We start from the raw sequence: 20,334 nt of genomic DNA, 5'->3' as shown, positions 1-20,334 counted from the left end.
ACACATTCAGCAGTGGAAGCTAGTGGACCACAACCTAACTTGAAACTGAAGCAGGATCTTGGCTTTATATTTAGATGAGTTCGTTTCTTTTTATAGTTTCTTTTTTTGTTTACTGTAATGGCTGGATGCCAGTGTCTCCACATGTGGGTGAGAAGAAGTTCATTTGAATCCAGGAAAGAGTAGCGTGAGTGTCACTGTGTGTAAATGTGTTGTTATGGTGGGAAACACTGGTGAACACAATGTTTTTTGTAAACTAGCACTGACTACTTTTTGTTTAAAGGAGGTTTTTTTTTTTCAGTTTCCAAAAGATCTGACGAGGGGACTGCCAATAAAAGTCATCTCTGTGACGCTGGTGATACCGAGCTCTGTTCTGTGTGGTGCGCATGCTCTGGTGTATACAGCATGTTTAAATGATTCAATAACAATAATAAGTAACAAGAGGATGAATGTGAAGTGTGTGGTGAACATCGCTAACACTAATCTAAAAAATCAAAGTTCAGTCATCATCTCCTCACCTTCATGCTGATGGAAAGTCGGGTGAAGTGTCGTAGTCCATAAAACATTTTGTTGCAGCCTTCTCCTAAACAACTGAAGCAGCCGGGGACCGAAAACTGTCTTCATACAGCTCGTCTGGTGAAAAGTACCTGAAGGTCCCAAGAGCTTCGCTGTCTTTTTATGCATTTTTTGGTCTCCAGCTCCTTCAGTTGTTTAGTTGAATGCTGTGTTTTGCTGCTCCAGAAATGTTTTGTGTTCTCTGCAACCTCATCAGCATGCGGGTGAGGAGATAATGACTGAATTTTTTTTTTGTGTGGGGTGAACTACTCCTTTAATAAATTGGAAAGTAGAAGGTTGCTTCTCATGCTGTGTATCCTCAGTCCTGCTCACCAGACAGACGTATTCACTGAGCTGTTTTGGACCAACTCGCATGAAAACTCTCTGTAGTCCTTTAAAAACATCTTTTTTATTTGATAACTGGAAGATTTTAAATGCTGTCGGCTGTCACCAAATCATACTGAATGGGCATTACCTCAGACAAAAGGGGCAACTGTACATCACTCCTCTTCAAGGATCTCTGTTCTGTGAATACATACTGTAGCTTTCTGCTCCCATATGCCCTGTGTATATATATAGAGCTTGTATTTTTTTGTCACTGGAACCTTTTTTTTTTACACAATGTTTTGCGTACTGTATCGATAGAAAGGTTTACAAGTGTTTCAACTCTCTTGTTTGACCACAAGCTACATTTTTTTATTTTTATATATATAAACATATATACACAAAAATGCACAAGCCTTCTTAACGAACTGTTTTCTTTCTTTAGATGACCAGTTCGTCTAGAAATGTAAGAATCCTCTTTGGGGTTCACGAGACCCCTTCAAGTGCCAGGAACATCTTTTTTAGTTTTTAAGTCCTTTAAAAAACCAAAAAGTAATTGTTTACATGCTTCATTAATACTGCTGAACTTGTTGAATGTTTTGCTTGAAAACAGTACGCAAAAAAACATCTTTTCTCGAGTTTTCTCGAGTTTTTCTTTTCTTCTTGTAACTGCTCTTTTAAGACTTTTTATATCAATAACATACAGTTTATATTAACACCGTATAAAGCTTGCTTGAAACGTGTAATGTTACAGTACGATATAGAGCATATTAATCAGTAGCTGTTTGATACCTTGTGTTGTTAGCTGTAAACCATTGAGTGTTTATTTGTAGGCTTGAGTGTGAATGATGTCTTTTTGTTTTTTTAACATTTCTGTGCTTTATCTTTGATCAGAATCACATTTGAGGATTTTTTTTTCTTTTGCTTTTTTATGAACCTAAAGTGCAAAAGCATTTAAAAAGAACAGATTCTGTACTATTTTTATACTTTATTTGAAATGTTAGTGGAAAATGTTTGTACTTCTTATAGCAACCTATATATGATTTTTACTCAATAAAACGCAGCTCGGCTGCTAAAAATGAGCCACGTGTCCTGTGTGAGATGTTGATCCATTAATGGTCGTTATGTTTTGTTTGAACGTTCATCTCAGGAGTGACAGGTGTTGTAATTATGATTTAGTTAAGTTTAACAGTCACATATCTTATTCATAAAGTGCAGATACTTTATTACTGTCGTTTTTTCAGGTATCTGTACTTTCCTTGAGTATCTCTGTGACTTTCCCTCTCTACATCTGAACACAAACATCTGAACTTTCTCCTCCTCACATTTTCAAAACAGGCTCGTTACTTTAGTTTGATTGAATGGAATGGGGAGAAAAGGCGTGTTAGTGTCTCGTATCTGCAGAGAGTTTCTTATTTTCTCTCTTTGTTGCTGCTCGGGACGCTTTACCAACCCAACATGTGGCTATTTGACGTCCTGGGAATGAGACTCAACAGTCAACTATCTTTGTGGTGCGTTCAGGAACAGCTGGGACAAATCCTACTGACTCTACCTTTAACTTTAATAGTCTTTGAATTATATTAACATGACGTGAGCTTCAGTTAGCTTTGACCACAAATGTCCTTCAGAGGGAGACTTTTTACTCTGATACTCTGAGTACATGTCAGAGCCTGTACTCTATTACTTTTACTGGAGTACAGAAGCTGAATCAGTACTTCTGATTTTACCAGAGTCTGTTTTTACATAAAGTATCTGAACTTCTACTGGAGGAAACATTTTCAGGACTTTTGCAGCCTCTGATAAAGGGATGTCTGAAAATTGCTTGTCTGAGCAAGAAAGTGTTCAAAGATTTTAACTTCTGTTAGACTGAATTAGAAATATAATTTATACACTTCTTAGATTACTGCCTGGTTCAGAGCAGAAAGGTTAATCTAAAGTCATAGCAAATGTATGACACAGCAAATATTAATAAAAAACAAGTGTGTACAGCAATTAGCAACAATTGTAATTAAAGAATACAAAACCAGAGGATATAAAACTAACTATACATTTATTTTGAATGAGTTAATACAACAACTTTTTATTTTTACCATCTGGTCTCATCTCTGATGTTGTTTATTTATTACACAAAAATCAAACATAACATGAACAAACTTCCCTCAAAGAGTTTATCTGTCTTTGTGTTAATGATATGAAACAGGGTGTCATGTGCTCAAATGCTGATTTCTGAAATTACAAAATTCTGGCCTTGGATCTTTTGTAGCGATGTAATGTGGAAGAACCGAGAGCAGGATGTTACAGTCACGTCTGAATGAAATCAATGAAAACTAAGTTCTCAAAGTCTTGATGGTTCAGTAACAATTAATAACCAAGCAAGAAATCCCATGAACGTGCAGAATTTGTGATTGGATTCCTTGAGCCCCTAATTCAACGGCTGCTGAGAAGTGTATTAAATGTAGGCAATTGATAGTGAAAGTATAAAAATTGATTAAAGCCTGTATGTTTATCCAACAGAGGTGAAGAGTCATCCAGATGTTTGACTGATGGGTTTGGAGGAAGGTTCTTGCCATCAGGGCTGAGGGTGTTTTCAGCCAAACAGTTAGGATTTAGTTTTGTCCTTGTTTAAATGTAGAAAGTTCTTCATGCACTGAGAGCTGTAATTATAACACGTTCAAGTTAAAAGAAATTATAAGTATCTCCTGGCTTGTAACATCTGAGTTCTGTCGGCACAGAAGTTGAAGTTAACATCGGTTACACCGCAGATTGTCAACAACACTGGTCCGAATGTAGAGCCTTGTGGTACCCCACGAGAGAAAACTAAACGGGAACTGAGGTTAGAAATTGTTTAAATAGTTATTAACTTCATATATGATCACGACCATGTCAAAGACAGAGCAGCTGGAAAAGAGGAATTTACAAAATGGGGTAGGACGTAGGGTAAAACGTTAGAAAGCCTCATTTGACAGAACAAATGACATAATAACAACAATAATAACAACAACAACAACAACAACAACAACAACAACAATAATAATAATAATAATAATAATAATAATAATAATAATAATGAATCCACCAACATTCTCTCCATTATGAAAATGTTATCAAACACATCATCAGAAACGTTACGTGTTTGGTTAATAAAGTATAACTTTTAATTTTTTTCACCTCAGTGTTTTATTTAATATAATTTGATTAAAATATTTCATTTTGACAGTAAAGATCGCCTAAATGTTTAACTGTACACTTGCACATGTCAGCTAGCGGCTAACGTTTATACGCTAAGAACATTAACAAGGACGCAGTACTGACGAATGCTAAAGTTAGCTACAAAAGCTAACGCACCCAGGAAGTCTCGCTAACCGTAACGTCCTTAGCTAGCATGCTAACACAGCGTTTTTTTTTACATTCACACTACGGTTGTTAGCGAAGTCACGCGATATACGTTAGTTGTTACGTGATTTATGTTTTATCACTTTCATATTATAAAGTCACTTCGTTATATTTCTGGCCGTTTACACAACGCAGCAGCCGGCAGTAACCCCCTTTTTTAAACACGGAACTGGCGGAGCGGTAACGTTAGCTGGCTGTATCGGGGGGGAGGGGAAGGGAGGGGAGGTGGGTTTGGGGAAAGTGTCGATACTGTCGATACCGGCACACACGGAACCAAACAGAGAGGGTGAGTACGTGATGTTTGTCAGCCGCATCCTCACTTTATTTGCCAAACATTTATACATTTAAACTTAAGCTAAAACGCCGCTGTTTCAGGAGTTTGTTAACGCAACTTGGCGTCAGTTAAGTCACGATGTAGCTACATCGTCGTGCTCTAACGTAGCGTACGTCGTAGTGTTGTTAGCGTTAGCTCACGTTTTAGCTTGCGTTATGTTAGCCGCACCGGCTAATGTTCTCACTTGTTAAACCTCTCTTCTAAATTTAGCATATTAGCCAAATCGCAAGGTATTTGCAGAAGTTAGCTAGCTGTTGTCTGCAGTTGACTTAAGTTTTAGATGAATTTTATAAAACGTTAGCGTCGTCTATTGTTGCGCACTGAATCGGGCATTTACGCAGCTGGTAACGTTAAGTTCCAGCGAACAAACCTGTTTTTGGCGAATAGTCCAAATTAATTTTGGATCATTATAAAAAGTTAATTTGTGCAAGTTATGTCATAGTGAACTTCTACGTTAGCTGTCAATGCTAGCACATGGTTAGCGAATATAAGTTAGACCCGGCTGTTCATTGTTGGTGGTGTTGTTTGGACTGGTTCGGGGTTCCCTCCATTAAGACGTCCCATCGTGGCTTCTCTTTAGGAGTGTACGTGCGTGCTTTTGTTCACGTTGTCGAGCTTGTAGAACTTGCTGCAAACAGCTGATCTGAGCTCGGTTCTTGCGATTCTCATTAGCGTGACACTGTTGTTTTCTCTGACCCCGTATCAGTCACCGGAAACAGCCTCTGTGACCTCGAGCTGTCGGCGCTGATTCCATTGATTCTATTGGCCAGGATGCTACCCGCTCTCGTCTGATTGGTGTAGAGACAGGAACACCTTGCCGCATGGTTGTATTCATGTCCGCACCGCGAGTCAAAAACGGTCATCGCAAACTAAAATGTCTAAATTAACTTTTTGGATCAAACATTTAAAACGCAGTTTACAGTTGTTGGAAATTGTTCAGTTGTTTCATACTGACTTTGATGACTGGTGTTGTGTTTATAAGCAAGGCCAACATTCCGTTGTCAACTATAAATGACAAATAGTTGCTACTTTCTTTGTAATTTATAAAGGCTGTGAAGCGAAATTAATGAATTTGTTGTTCATTTTAACTTTCTAAACTGAAAAGGAAGTGAAATAAAGTGGAGAACATGGCTACGTCGCCTGTTCATCGGTAGAAACTTGCTTGTCATCCAATTGGAGCTGAGATGAACGGCACTTTTGGCAAGACTTGAATGCAGCATTTTCGCGGGAAAAGTAGTCGTCTTTGTGAGCATGTGCAGAAGGAACCAAACAGTCCTTAAACACGTCCACAGCCTCCTCCTGGCAATCTACTAATGTTAAAAGTCTGCTGAAAGAAGAGTAATGAAGGTTTGATCCAAGGTTGTGAAATGTAAGTGGAGCTGTTTGTTGTGGGTCAGTGGTTCATGGGTAGTTCTGACTTCAGTGTCAGCAGTCATGACCACATCTCTGGGAAGTCAAATTATTTTAAATACACAATGTAACCCACTAATTATTGTTGATTTGTTGAGTAGTAGATCTGTCTGTAAGATTGTCTGTCTGTCTCTTATGTTGAAGATATATTTATGTGGTGTTTGTGCAGGTCCGTCCCTTTAGGAGATGGCAGTGAATGTGGCAAAAAATATAACTGTGCCTTCAGGAGAAGTGAACTGCTATGAGCTGCTGGCTTGGCTCAATGAAACTTTACAGACAGGCTTCACCAAGGTGGAGCAAGTATGCACAGGTAGGTCAACAATCATGTGTTGTGATCTTGTATTGCGTGTTTTGTGTACATCGATTCTGGACTTTCATGCTGCTGTTTGGCATTTTTCTGCATAATGTCGATCTCAGAGTTTGGACCATGCCATGTAAAATTCTTTGCCTGTGAGACAAAGACATAAATACAGCACAGATGAGATTAACACAAGCTCTGAGAAAAGTTGTGGTAACACATGCCGTTAAGTACCCTGCTATTGACGTAGTTTATCTGTCCCTTTTCTGTTTGAACTACCCTGAAACATTTTTAAAGCAGGCCTGCATGTCTCCAGTTCCTTTTTATTGATCCCTTTTGTATGAATATCAAGGTGCAGCCTTTTGCCAGCTGATGGACTGGATGTTTCCTGGGTCCCTGGACCTTTCCAGGGTCCGGTTCCAAAGCTATAACATGGTGGACTGCATCCACAACTACAGCTTACTGCAAGCTGCATTCAGAAAAGTTGGAGTGGTCCGAGTGAGTAATGTTACAAAAGTAGTGAAGGGCCAGTTAATCAGCATTTTATGTCTATATTGTAGAGACCTATTTATGTTTAAGTTCAGTTTGAGACTTAAATCCACCTCTTTTCTATCTTCAGTTCATCCCCACTGGGGCGCTGATCAAGAGGAACTCGGCCGTGGCTCTGACCTTCTTGCAGTGGTTTAAACTTTTCTTTGATAAGAACAACAAAGCCAGGGAGTACCATGCGTTTGAGGCCAGAGGTGGACAGAGTATGGTTCCTGACTCAGGTGGGAGCAGAGTGCATCAGCAGACAAATCACACAGCTGTTGCACAGATATTCTACATAGCTAATGTTGTTTTTTTGTCACACTCACATAGCACCAAGACTGTTAAGTTAAGACAGAACCTTTTTTTAGGTGTGCTTTTTAAAGAAATATGGAACCTTGTGTACACATGATAGAAACAATAGTAGTAAACAAGATTATTGAGGTACCTGAATAAAAACGAAAGAAACGCATCCTGTCGTGCATCAGATGCCAAATATTGTGCAAGCATTGTGACTCTTATTATAGAGTCTTATAACATCTGATTAAAACTATAAGAAACATTAATGTGATGCTGCCCATGTCTGAATGTAAAAAAAGCCTTTATGATGTGTTAAATACCTGCAAAGCACTGAATGTGTTTGTATTGTCATTACAGATTCTCATCAGAAGCTGGAGATAATTGTGAAGATGGATGGCAGCACAGTGGAAGAACCAAGACAAGAAACACCAATGGAGAATATGAACAGTAATACGACAGCAGACGACATCGTGCTTATATCTGATGATGATGAAGATGATGTGTTGGAAGTGATGATTGGGCCGAATACAGAGAAAATGGAGATAACAGTGATCGAAATGCCTGCAGTGGCACAGGAGATAAAGAGGGTGGAGCCAACAGAAGCAGCAGTGGAGAAAGGAAATCAACGGGGTAGTATCTACAGTGGTGATACTTTATTGCCCTTCATCAGAAGATACTGTGGTGATGGTGTGGACAATATTCAGGACACTCTAGTTTCTGGCCTTTCAGTTCCTCCCGGCTTGAGTCCAGACCACCCCACAGACATCGTTCAGGTCTGCTGTCGAACGCCTTACTGCCTCTACCTGTATGTGGGCGTAGAGCTGGGTAGAGGACAGAGCACAAGTGTCGTCCTGATTGGCTACTTTGACCAGAGCTCAGGGATCAATGTGGTGAGGCTGCTGCAAACTCTGCAGATGAGTGTTGACATTTTTCATCCACAAACCTCAGCGGACGTGGACACTACCTCAGACACACATGCAGATACTGATGCAAGCCTCTTGATCAATATGTTAAAGAAATCTGGCATTACTCTGTCCAACCTCGCCGTGTTTTACTGCAACTCTTCACACCCAGCGGTGAGTCAGGTGTTTGTATCCCGGCTCAAAGGCTTCAACCCCAGGTTGGTATCTCTCTGCGGCCTCCCTGGGATGGCAGAAAGAGCCTGCCAGGCCGGACTCTTGCCCTCTTTTCAATGCGTGGTTGACCTTATTAGTGACATCCACCATCACTACTCCACCTGCTCCTCCATCAATGACAATCTGAAAGAGCTATTTGCTGATGCCGAGTCCTATAATCCATCCCATCCTCTCTCTGCACAGTGTTTATTTCTCATCAGGACAGTGCACAAGATGGTCAACAGCTGGAGGGATTTAGCAGAATATTTTAAATCGTTAATGCCAGAGGAGTTTGCTCACCGGATCAGAATCCAGCTGATGGATCATAAAGTCAAGTTATACTTCCTGTTTCTTTCCCACGCTCTGGAGCCCCTCCAACCTCTCCAAGAACTGCAGCAGCGCGGCTCGGTGGACGTGGCTACGGAGCTCCAGCTCACCTCCGAGCTGGTTCGCTCCTACGCAGCCAGTTGCCTCGAGCACCAGGCCATTGAGCGCTTTCTCAAGAGGCGAAACCTGAAGGTCCTCCACAACAAGAAAAAGCTGCTCCCCGCAAAGGAGGTGGACGTAGGCGCCTCTGTGAAAGATTTCTTGTGGGCCACTGCTGTCGTGGATCTGGGGGAACAGCAGAGGAGCCGCTTCCTGAAGGATGCAGCAGCTTTCTATCAAGCAGCACTGCAGAGTTTCATGGAATGTCTTCCTGAGCATCTTGGAAACGTGGCCCTGAGGAATATCAGCAAAGTCCTGAAACATCCTCAAGATATTAATGTAAGACTTTTTTTTATCCTTAACATTAAGTGCAACTTCATGCAGACAGCTAGAGCTTAATATTTGTTCACCAGCAGACTGTAATGTAGAAATAAATACAACTAAATCATAGTGGGGATGCATTAGAATTTGAGGTACTGCAAAGGGAAATATTCATGTTGTTTTTGTTTTTTTTTTCAGTTTAAAACCCAAAGATTATTCAATTATGATTATAAATGGCAAAAAAGTAGCAAATCTTTAAATTTTAAGAAGCTGTATCCAACAAATGTTTGATGTTTTTGCTTGAAAAGTAGATTTGTTGTTGCAGCTCTGCTTCACTTGATCTGATTTTCCCACCAGTCTGTGTATTGCTACTTGTGTTATCTTTTTTTTCCGTCAGGGTAAATTCTCCACACCCATACTGTCCGAGTTGGGGGTTCAGTTGGGTCTGTGTTACAATGGGTCTTCAGAAATGAATCAACTGACATCTGACTACCTCGCTGTCGTCAACACTGTAAAGGCAGAACCGACCAGAGGAACAGAAGAAGGGCCCTGCTGGGCAAAGGTAAAGCAAGTACAATGAATCAGTCGGTAGCTGATGAACAGGAAACATCTCTTATCCTCTCCTCAGTCAGTGTTAGAAATGTACCTAACTAATCCATGACCTTGAATTTGTTTGAATCCATCGCCATGTAATGTCATTTCATTATTATTATTATTATTATTATTATTATGAAGTTTTAACATGGGTAAATGCACTTGACTCCATGTAGAGTATCTTGTGTTCTCTGTACAGGTGTTGGGTGGAATTAGACCAAACTCTATTCTGCATAGACTCCTCCTCACCCTCCTGGCCCTGCCGAGCTCTCTGTGCAGAACACAGGTGTTTGCTAAGGTGAGTGTTGCAACCTAAGCCTTCCAACCAGATCAGGGTCCACATGTCCTCCTAACTAAGGCTGGACTCAGTATAGGACTTTTAAAACCCTAACCTACTGTGAACTGGGGTTGCATCACAAATTTAAGGACCATTTCTACAGGTGCTCTTGTCTCTAATCTAAAGAAAAATGAAGGACAACACTCCCATCAAGCTGTCTATTCTTGCCATACGGACATTTCGGGCAAGACGCACTTCCTCAGCGCGTATTCTAGCAAAATCACAGTGAAACTACACAGGTGTACTAATTATAGTAATCTCAATCTCAAACCTGCACAGGCTACAGGATATTATGAAGATTATTGTGCTGGAGGGAGCGATGCAGCGCCTCAAGTTTCAGCAACATGAGGCAACTTGCTGTCGTAACTGTGTGTGTGTGTGTCTGTCCAGGCATTTAACAGCAAGGCTGTTACCTTCAAAGCTACACCTCAACCTGACAGTTGGACAGGAAGACCCCACATGCAGAGAAGGAAACTACCTGTACAGGCATTTAACGATAGGGAAAAGAATGACGAGGAGGATGAAGAGACTTCAGCAGACAATAGTGAAGGTGTGGAGGACTCGGACCGCACAGAACATTCCTCAGGTAAGACTGTCAGGTGTGCACTGTGGGATTGTAGTTAAACATGTATATTACAAGTTTAAATTAAATCTATTGTGATGCAACAGCAACTCCAGATATGTTTGATGGTAATAAACAATGTGATTTTTTATCAGATGCGTATGATGAAACCGAAGAGCCAGAAATGTCTCAGACCAACAGATTTATCAACGCAGAAAGTAAGAAATGTGATATGTTGTTAACAGTCTAGTAAAATCATGAAATGCACTCTCTTTAAATGCACTTCATCTGTGACAGAGACTTGCTGTCTTAAAGCAGCTGCTGCAGAGTAGAATTATTTTGAATTAAAATTCACACACGGTCTTAATTAATTTGTTAATAATATTAGCAACATTGTGACGAGGCCACGTCTTCACACCACAGGGAGTCGATTGAAGATGAACAGGAGCAGAGCCTTTATGTGTGTGAACAAATATTCACAGTTTGCGGTGCAGTAGACTCAGTAGCTCGTTGTCATTGCCTTGCAGGACAAACTACTCCACCAGCAGAGTCTGTGTACATTGTGAGCAGTGATGAAGATGCTCCCACGGATTCAACAAGCACAAGACCCACCTCAGCACTGCTGGTAAAATCTCCCTTTAGGAATATTCAGATTAGCAAACTGTTAAAACCACTTATCTATCGCACTAGTGGCGGCATCTGCTATCTACATACAATATATTATTTTATGAAAAAAAGGTCTCAGCGTAGCCGTTTAGCAGCAGTGTTAACATGTTTACGGCAGTTAATTATGTTTTAAAATGCATGAATTATTAACCCAAAACCTGCATGTGTTTCTTCAGTTACCATCATTCAAATGAACTCTGGTGTTTTTGCCTGTTTTAAGTTAATTTACGCTGCTCTGAAAGCTGATGAAAATTTGATGCATGTCTGTCTCGAAGATTAATGCTTCTAACCAGTTATTTGTTTGTGGATAACACCAAAAAAAAATGAATGTGCTGCATGAGCGGTCACTGGAATTAGATTTCCCTTGACATCTTTTAAAACTATCCAGTAAATGAGTCACCTGTCAGATATTATGCTTTAATATCTTACATGCATGCATGCATGTGTGTGTTGTGTAGATTGCAGTGGGGGAGCTGGTCTGGGGTCATCTGGAGGGCTTCTCTCCATGGCCGGGCATCGTCGTACCCTGCAGTGGAGAGGATAAATTTCCAGGGAAGAGGATGGTGGAGTGGTACGGCCAGAGAGTGTCCTCTCAGGTGAGATGAAAGAAGGTGCAGAGGGTAAAATTCATGCAATCAGAGTTGATAAAGCACATGATCATGTAAATAATTGCTTCATATACATAGTGACAGACAATACAGTAACATTGCCACATTTTCACCACTGGATCCTTCTGTGTGGTACCAGCTGGGTACACAGGTTCTGTACAAGTCCCCAGAAAACAATTACTACACTGGCTGTATATAAATAATAAAATCTCAAACATTTTTCTGATAAAGTACAAAAAACATTTCCTCAGCTGCCTTTTTAATGATTGTTCACTAATTTTAGCGTTGTGGAATATGTTGTTGCTTGTTGATTTTGCGATTGAACCAACTTCCACAGATTGCCATTCATGTTTATGTTACTAATAAATATTGCTCTTCAGGTCAGCCTGAAAGCCCTGAAACCATTCACTGCCTTCACCCAACACTTCTGTTCCAAATCCTTCGCCATCCTCATCACCTACCGAGAAGCCATCTTCCTGTCCCTGCAGGTCTGTGTGGTTTCTTACATACACAGGACTCATGTATTACCTGTACCTGAACTTAGAAGCGGCCATATGTGATGCATATTTTGTTTTGATGTTTGTGTCCATCAGGAGGCAGCTGTACGTTGTGAGAAGCAGTTTTCTGCATCTCTGGAGGAAAAAGACGACTTGCTGAAACAACTGTTAAACTGGGCACTTGAAGGCTTTATGCCCATGGGACCAAACGCACTCAAACCATCGGATAACAGCAGTGGTAAGAACATCTGATTAAGAGCCTGAATAGATTCAATCAGTACTGTCTGACTGAGGTGATACATTTTAATAAAGAGATCTCAAACTTCTTTGTGACTAACTGCAGAATAATATCACGAACAAGGCCTGATGCACCGTTCACATTCGAGTAAATTAGACTTTCTCAGAGGGAAACTGATTGGAAAATATAATAAAAATAATAATAATTGGCCAAACAAACTAATATGGATACAAGTCAGAAAGGAGATGATCTTATGGATATGTAGGTTCATACAACTAAAAACTGTTTGATTGTCTTCTGTCCAGGTTTTACAAAAACAAACAACAAACCGAAGGCGAAGAAGAAACTCTTCCTGAAAGCCACCTCCTCTAACTCCGTCAGCTCCTCCAGCCCGATGAGCAGCAAGAGCAGTATCTTCAGCTCTGAGCTGACAGACATGGCTGTCTCCATGAACAAACTGACGTGCAACTCTGCAGAGCAGTCCTCCCCCAGAGGTGGAGGTGGAAAAACTACATGGGAAGAAAACATGAAAGGAGTCATGAAGGGATCCAGAGGAGGATGTGCTGCAGAGACGGGGAAAAAAGGGAAGGGAGGATGGGAGGGAGAGAAAGATGAGTCGGGAGGAGGATGGGAGAAACGGAAATCAGGATGGGGAAAAGGGAAAAGTAAGGGAGGGTGGAAGGGAGGGAAGGTTCAGAAGAAGAAGAGCAGCCTGATGGATGGATTTAGTAGCGACATGTCACCAGACTTTGTGCCGCACAAGAAGAGATCCTGCACCAAATCTTACAATAAGGTGAACCAGCCGACCAGCGTCTACACCCAGCCGGACCAGAAACTCAGAGGTACCAAACAGAAGCGAATCATTAAAGCGTGCACATGCAAACAAACACTTTCCGTGTCAGTTTTAACTTATTGTTTGTTTTTTGTCCTTGCAGAGGAGACCATCAGGAACATCATGGACAAGAATCTGGACATTGAAGGTGAGTGTGTTATTATTTAGATTCTGAATCTGTTCCCATTTTATGCAAAAATATTCCTCTAAAAACTTTAAAAATGGTCATTTAACTGTTTACCACCTGATATCTGTCAGCTGATTCTGTGGCTGTTTACAGTGAAACCAGATTCCAGTGAATCTTATTAAGCTTTCACAGGATTCTTAAGTTTGAGTATTTAACATTTGTTCTGGTAAAACACAAAAAGCACACTGGTTTATTTAACTATATAATTTCACTTACTTAGATTTGCACCTCACTTGCTTTGTCTCATCTGCCTCCTTGTTGTCTCTAATCTGTCTGCAGGCTTCTGTTTGTGTTGTGGAACTGAAAACGTTGAGATTTTCCACCCGCTGTTTAAAGGCAGCCTCTGCTTGAAGTGTAAAGTAAGAAATCATCACCTTCTCTTCATTTTACAGCCAGCAGTGACCAACAGTAAGGGTTTCTGAGCGCACTGTGAATGTCTGTTAAATGTGTGTTGAAGTATTCAGCGCTGTGCCGTCTGTGTCTCTGCAGAATAACTTTGCAGAAACGCTGTATCGTTATGATGAAGACGGATACCAGTCCTACTGTACCATCTGCTGCTATGGGATGGAGGTCATACTGTGTGGCAAAGACAGCTGCTGCAGGTCCGTCTGTCCATCTCCTTCTCTACGCTTCAACCTAGCCGTCTTAACAAAGAGAACTTGTAGAGCTCAGTTTTCATCTTTGTTTAATTGTCGCTCTTCTGGTCCTCCTCTTCCTCTACATGTGCAGATCTTATTGTAGGGACTGTCTGAACATCCTCGTCGGTGCGGGGACGTTTGACTCATTGAAGCTGTTGGAACCGTGGATCTGCTTCCTGTGTCAGCCTCATCGACCCCACGGCGCTCTGGTTCCCAGAAAGGACTGGAGCATTCGTGTCCAGGAGTTATTCGCCAACAACAGCGCCATGGCGTTTGTGAGTGACCAACGGATATGAACCGTTTCCATAACTGCAAAGTCACCTGCTCTCTGAATATGTTGCATTATGTTGGATGTTGTGCAGTTTATTTAAGTATCGTACATGTTAAACGTCTAAATTTTACTTCTTCACTGTGTAATGACAGGATAATATGTGCATGGTTTACATTCTTGGTAATAAGTAACAGTGTTAGAAGTGTTCAGTTGTAATTTGCTCCAGGGCTGGAACTTAAAAATGTTTTGTTTTATCGATTTGTCTTTAAAGTTTCAGAAAATTGTCAAACAGCACAGTTGTATATTACACGACTTATTTAGTTTAATGAAAAGAAAAGCAGCAGTTATTTGTTTATAAAATGGCTTAAATGATTAATTCAATTATCAAAGTTTTTGCTGATACATGTTCTGTATTGGCTAATTGATCAACTCACTAATCATTTGGGCTCTTATCTGCTTTATTAAACTCAGGACTTAATTTTCTGAATTCTGGTCTTAGTACCTGGATGTTTATTCTGTTTTCTGTCTGAGCTTGACATCTTTTGTTTTTGTGTCCAGAAATCAGAGTTCAGATGGTTTAAACATAAGTAATGATATATACGTTTTGATTTTTTATTTAAAACATTTTTGTAGTGAATATTCGTGATGGAAAAGTGTTAATAAAGCACATTAATTTTGGCTGTGCTGACAAATCATGAATATACCTTGAGTTTAAATGTATTCAGACCTTTATTAATTAATAGTATAGTTAAGATAAAGGTATCAAAAGAATTTAACCACAGTTGTCACAAATAACTCGCATAATGAGGAAGGTACCATAAGTCGTTATGTAAAGAAATTGCACTTGGAGGGATTTTAATCTTATAAAAACTGAACTTAAGTTATTTGGAATTTCCTTTTTTCTAAAGTACAGGTTTCAGTTAATGAGGATTGAGACTAGCTCAGTTACCAGATATTTTTGTGATCCTTTTTATTCGTAGGAGCCACATCGTGTTTACCCGTCCATCCCCGCCAACCTACGCAGACCACTCCGAGTTCTGTCACTGTTCGATGGCATAGCAACAGGTGAGCATGCAGACCGGGGCCCCTTTTACCAATAATGATCTATTTTAAAGGTTATGAGGGTTTAAAATCTTAATGTTTTTCCTGAAGCAGCACTAAAGACTGAAGGCAGGAACAGCATATTAGTAGAGTCCTAATGTCGACTGTCTGTGTATTGAATTGTGCTATATGTTAAAAATACAAACGTCAGTAATACATGGAATTGTTCGATATAAACGCAGAAAGTTGAGCCAGTTGTAATAATTTGTGTATGTGTGTTTTTCATTTCCTAATTTAGATATTATCGCTCATGTTCCTGATAAAAGTATAGCTATAAAAAACAAAACAATAAAAGGTAGTTTTGGTTCCTCCTGCTGATGCTTTTACTGTTAATTGTTCATCTGTGGTCATTTCTAAGAGAGTCGTCAGCTGCGATGCTTCTGGGAAAAACCTCTTAAAGTAAAAAGGTTCATTAAAATGGATTTCATCATCATTCATCTGAAGTTGTTTTTGGGAAACGAGGCCCTTCAACTGATGATATTTTATCAGAGTTCGATGACCAGATGCTCTGATGGTTACAATTATCTGTATATTTGATGTCTGTCAGAAGCTTACAGCCTGTGTACGTGGGTTTTTTTCTTCAGGCTACCTGGTGCTGAAGGAGCTCGGCTTCAAAGTAGAGAAGTATGTTGCCTCAGAGGTCTGCGAGGATTCGATTGCCGTGGCCGTCATCAACCACGATGCGAAGATCATCCATGTTGGTGACGCCCGCTTCATCACCGAGGAACACGTATGTTCACACATACTCACATCCTCACACGCAGTTATTAATGTTAATATTCTTCTTACTTCCTACCATATATCTCTGTTTGATATTGTGCTTTTGGCTGACAGTGACATCGGAGTGTAACACTGAATATAACCAGCTCCTTGTTCCTCTCTGACTCTGCAGCTCGAGCGGTGGGGTCCGTTCGATCTGCTTATCGGTGGCAGCCCCTGTAATGACCTCTCCATCGTCAACCCCTTTAGAAAAGGCCTCTATGGTACGTAACTGCATTTTACACATATCGGCTTTAAAAATGTATTAATTTAGTAAATAATCAAGTTAAAATGCCAAACTCTCTTGCTGTAATTCACTCTTCTCTCCAGTAGAGGGCACTGGCAGGCTATTCTTTGATTACTACCGCATCCTCCAGCTGCTGAAGCCCAAAGAGGAAGACCCCAGGCCGTTCTTCTGGCTGTTCGAGAACGTGGTCTTCATGAACACACATGACAAAGTCAACATCTGCCGCTTCCTCGAGGTTCCACATCCTCTTCTGTTTGCTTTTATCCTGAGTGCTCCCTATGTGATAGTGTATTACTACAGTTTATCTATACTTTATTTTATATCCCATACTATATAATACTGTCTTGTTAAATGGTCATGTTTTGTTTTACTAATTTATCATTTACTTATCTTAATTTAAGTGTACTTATTTCTCCTCTGTGATTCTTCAACAGTGCAACCCGGTGCTGGTGGATGCAGTCAAAGTCAGTCCTGCACACAGAGCTCGGTGCTTCTGGGGAAACATCCCAGGGATGGGCCGGTAAGACCTTCAGTTCATCATGTTAAATCACTGAAAATGAATGTTTTCAGACCATGTTCTTGACTGGAGTGATACAGTAGTGTCCTGTAACACCAGCAGTAGTGTTATCAGTAAACGTAGTATTTTTACCAGGGACTGCGTAACTCTGTTGTGTGTTTTTTACACTTTCTTCTTGCTTTTATATATTATATTCTTTGTCTCTTTCACTTCCCTCTTTCTTCTTTCTTCATCTTGTAAAGCATTTTGTAACTTCTGTTTTTGAAAATGTCATTAATAAAGTTTATCTGCTGCTCATCTCCCTTCAGGCCCATCACAGCCTCCCAGAGTGACAAGCTGAGTCTCCAGGACTGTCTAGAGATCGGAAGAGAAGCCAGGGTCAGTGACTGATCCTGCTCGTTCATTTTTATGCCTAATGTGTATAATTGTGTGTTATCTACAGTCTCTCTATTTCAGGTGAATACTGTGTCATTTTCAAAAAGGATTACGATGTTCATTAAGGTACGTAATCATCACTGTGCTGTTGTCTTTGTTCCAGGTCACTAAGGTGAGGACGATCACCACCAACCCAAACTCTCTGAAGCAGGGCAAAGATGTCTCTTTGCTGCCCGTCCTCCAGAACGGCCGAGAGGACATCCTCTGGATCACTGAGCTAGAGAAGTAGGCATCATGATACTTATGTTGTGTAGGAAAATAATATTACATTATTTTAAACAGGGTCATGAAGTTAATTGATGAATCATTGGTCTCTAAAACCTCAAAACCGCAAAATCTTCATTAAAATGTCCCAGAGCTTAAGGTGACGTCTTCAGATGTCTTGTTTTTGTCCAACCAACAGTCCAACACCTGAAGAAGCCAACAAATATTCACACATAAGAATCTGGAACCAGAGAGTTTTAGACTCTGAATTTATTTCACTCAGACTTCCGCTAACACACATCCGTCCCTTCTCCCTTTTCATCACCAGAATCTTTGGTTTCCCCAAACATTACACCGACGTGAGGAACATGAACCGGCAGCAGAGACAGAAGGTGCTGGGGAAGGCCTGGAGTGTCCCGGTCATCCGTCACCTCTTCGCTCCCCTCAAGGATTATTTTGCCTGTGAGGAGCTGCCTCCTATGACCAGCTCCACATCCCCGCCCTCCCCTGCCTCTCCAGAAAGCAGCAGCTGAGATAAGGGAGGTTGATTATGTTTTCTACAGTATGATACAGACTTCTTTATATCTCCACCACGTGCTTTACATGGAGCATAAATGATCTATGCAGTCTCCTACTTTGACAAAGCCAGCTCACAGACAGGCTACTGTGGATCACTGCCACAGGGGCCGTTTTCTACGTTATGCATGCAAATCTCTTACATCATGTCACACATGAAGTTTACGTGCACAGTAACAGTCACTTTGGCGCCCTCTGGTTGTTGGTTTTGCCTCCTGAACCTCTGCACCTGTTGGAGTTGAAAGACGAGTGACAAGAGAAAAAAAGAGTTTAAAGTGAATCCTTCCTTTTCCCCACAAATGTTCAGTGACTGCCAGTGGTGCTAAAGTAGCCAGAAACCAGCAACACACATTATTATTAACTTTTTAGACTTTCATCTGGTTGGTTCTGTGCAGGAGGAGAGACTGTGTTGGTGTCAAAGTTCAAAATGAATTTTGCTAGATGATGACGTAATATCAAGTTCAGCTGATTTCCTCCAGGGCTGTTTTGTGGCGTATGTCCTGGGAGTTTTTAACCATTTTTAAATAGATCAATACAATGTTCATATGGCTGCTGTTAAAAATACATTTTTAAGTCTGTTGTACTGTACACCACTCCGCTTGCATATTCTTAATTAGGCCTTATTCCGATTGTAGTGTTTTCTGATAAAGACATGAGATATGATTCTTGCTTTAGGAGCATTCTCTGGACACGTTCACAGCGCATTCAGGAAATTCGCCTTAATTGGGATTTTTATGTCCTGTTTACAACATAAGGGCAGCTCTGTGCGTTATAAACAATGTCACGCCTTCTTTTAATCTTCATGAAAGGTTTGGATATCAACGCTGACCTCTTCACGATCCGTCCGTAGTGCTAAAACAGGAGAGGATGCACAACTGCATGTAAACGGGAATATTAGTGGAATTTGCATTTTCATTTGCCATGTAAACAGCTTAGTTGGCATATTAAAATATTTTTTAAATATTTGAGGTTACAAAGTCTGAATCATGTTGAACTAAGAGCTGTCCTTTGAATAATTTTTGTTTCCAAACTTGTCACTTTTACAATGAGATTAACATCCACTGTAACGTTTGTATATTTATACCAACATTTATTTTCTCTTCTATTCCTTCTACCAAAACTTACTGTAGTGTGAATGTTGCTAAATGTATTCAGTTATTTGAGAGGAAACAAGGTTTTTAACTTCATGTTTTTTTTTCAGCTTTGCTTCATTTACATTTTAACTGCAGAAAATAACTGATTATCAACTTAATTATGCGTATTTTGGGGGATGCATTATATATACTATATTGAATGTAATAGTGTGTGTGTGTGTGTGTGTGTGTGTGTGTGTGTGTGTGTGTGTGTGCACTGCCACTTTTCCAAACAAACTTGGATTGACAAACGCCTCAAGACTCTTTATGCTGCTGTTGTGCTCGTAATAACAAAACCATCCTGATGAGAAGTTAACGTGCTGATTAATCATCTGTATCGTGTTTTACTTCAGAGAAACTGTGAATGTTAATGTTCAGTGACAGGAAATGGAAACAAGGCTTTACTTTTCACACGAGTTAATTTTTAATAATTTAATGTCACATTATTCTTTTTTAACAGAATTTCTGTCATTTTATTGTTATTCAGTTGTATTTTGTAGAAGACATTATTGTTCAATACACAGAAATGACATCATTTACACTAAATGTTTGTAAATAATACTGAGTACTGTGATCAGTTTTGATGATTGTATCATGAACGTTTTGATAACGGTTTTAATGCACATTAACACCAGTGAATTGGATTTTAAGGGTTTGAAGTGATGAATGTGACAGTTCGCCCACGATTATGTACCATGTTTTTAAAATGTTTTTTTTTGAGTCACATACAATATTTTTACATGTATTAATGTTTGAACATAGAATTTTTTTTTATTAACTCATTTTGTTTCTATCATAATTGCATATTGTATATTTGTCCAAGTGACTGAATGAAAATGAGAGAATTTCTTCACTTGTTGACAAGATCAATAAAAGAAATGAGATCTCTGATCCAAAAGATGACCTGTTTATTTTATTTGTGTCAAACACG

The 20,334-nt window shown here is 40.0% G+C and overlaps 2 protein-coding genes across 4 annotated transcripts in view; both read left to right on the top strand.

Annotated features, from left to right (window-relative positions):
• Window positions 1–1,958, top strand: part of dnmt3bb.1 (DNA (cytosine-5-)-methyltransferase 3 beta, duplicate b.1) — a 36,349-nt gene extending 34,391 nt beyond the window's left edge. The window contains exon 22 of the mRNA XM_084366861.1: window positions 1–1,958. This exon is cut by the window's left edge and continues 1,095 nt beyond it. The gene's annotated coding sequence lies outside the window, so the exon portion shown is untranslated.
• A 2,544-nt stretch (window positions 1,959–4,502) lies between these two features.
• On the top strand, window positions 4,503–20,306 carry LOC311265275 (uncharacterized protein). 3 transcript variants are annotated; one of them, XM_084366757.1, is made up of 26 exons: window positions 4,503–4,555; window positions 6,183–6,323; window positions 6,664–6,809; window positions 6,931–7,081; window positions 7,497–9,019; window positions 9,399–9,563; window positions 9,795–9,893; window positions 10,323–10,518; window positions 10,650–10,712; window positions 11,022–11,119; window positions 11,619–11,756; window positions 12,149–12,256; window positions 12,362–12,503; window positions 12,809–13,345; window positions 13,439–13,483; window positions 13,802–13,881; window positions 14,012–14,124; window positions 14,252–14,435; window positions 15,412–15,496; window positions 16,117–16,262; window positions 16,425–16,515; window positions 16,625–16,773; window positions 16,973–17,058; window positions 17,364–17,433; window positions 17,594–17,715; window positions 18,023–20,306. In XM_084366757.1, the coding sequence occupies exons 2-26, from the start codon at window positions 6,200–6,202 to the stop codon at window positions 18,225–18,227; spliced, it is 4,866 nt and encodes a 1,621-aa protein (XP_084222883.1). In that variant the 5' UTR covers window positions 4,503–4,555; window positions 6,183–6,199; the 3' UTR covers window positions 18,228–20,306. The 3 variants fall into 3 exon arrangements, with proteins under 3 accessions (XP_084222883.1, XP_084222881.1, XP_084222882.1); XM_084366755.1 differs by having other exon boundaries at window positions 16,622–16,773; XM_084366756.1 differs by lacking the exon at window positions 4,503–4,555 and adding an exon at window positions 5,666–5,972 and having other exon boundaries at window positions 16,622–16,773.
• Window positions 20,307–20,334: the final 28 nt, after the last annotated feature.

Source organism: Pagrus pagrus, assembly GCF_965226575.1.
Source record: "Pagrus pagrus genome assembly, chromosome: 11".
NCBI lineage: Eukaryota > Metazoa > Chordata > Actinopteri > Spariformes > Sparidae > Pagrus > Pagrus pagrus.
This window is presented reverse-complemented; position numbering and strand designations above follow the sequence as displayed.

Coding starts and splice junctions, on each gene's coding strand:
- LOC311265275 (XM_084366755.1), top strand. CDS start 6,200: ATGGCAGTGAATGTGGCAAAAAATATAACTGTGCCTTCAGGAGAAGTG. Junction 10,713..11,021: donor CAGATTTATCAACGCAGAAA/GTAAGAAATGTG, acceptor ATTGCCTTGCAG/GACAAACTACTCCACCAGCA. Junction 16,774..16,972: donor ACATCTGCCGCTTCCTCGAG/GTTCCACATCCT, acceptor ATTCTTCAACAG/TGCAACCCGGTGCTGGTGGA.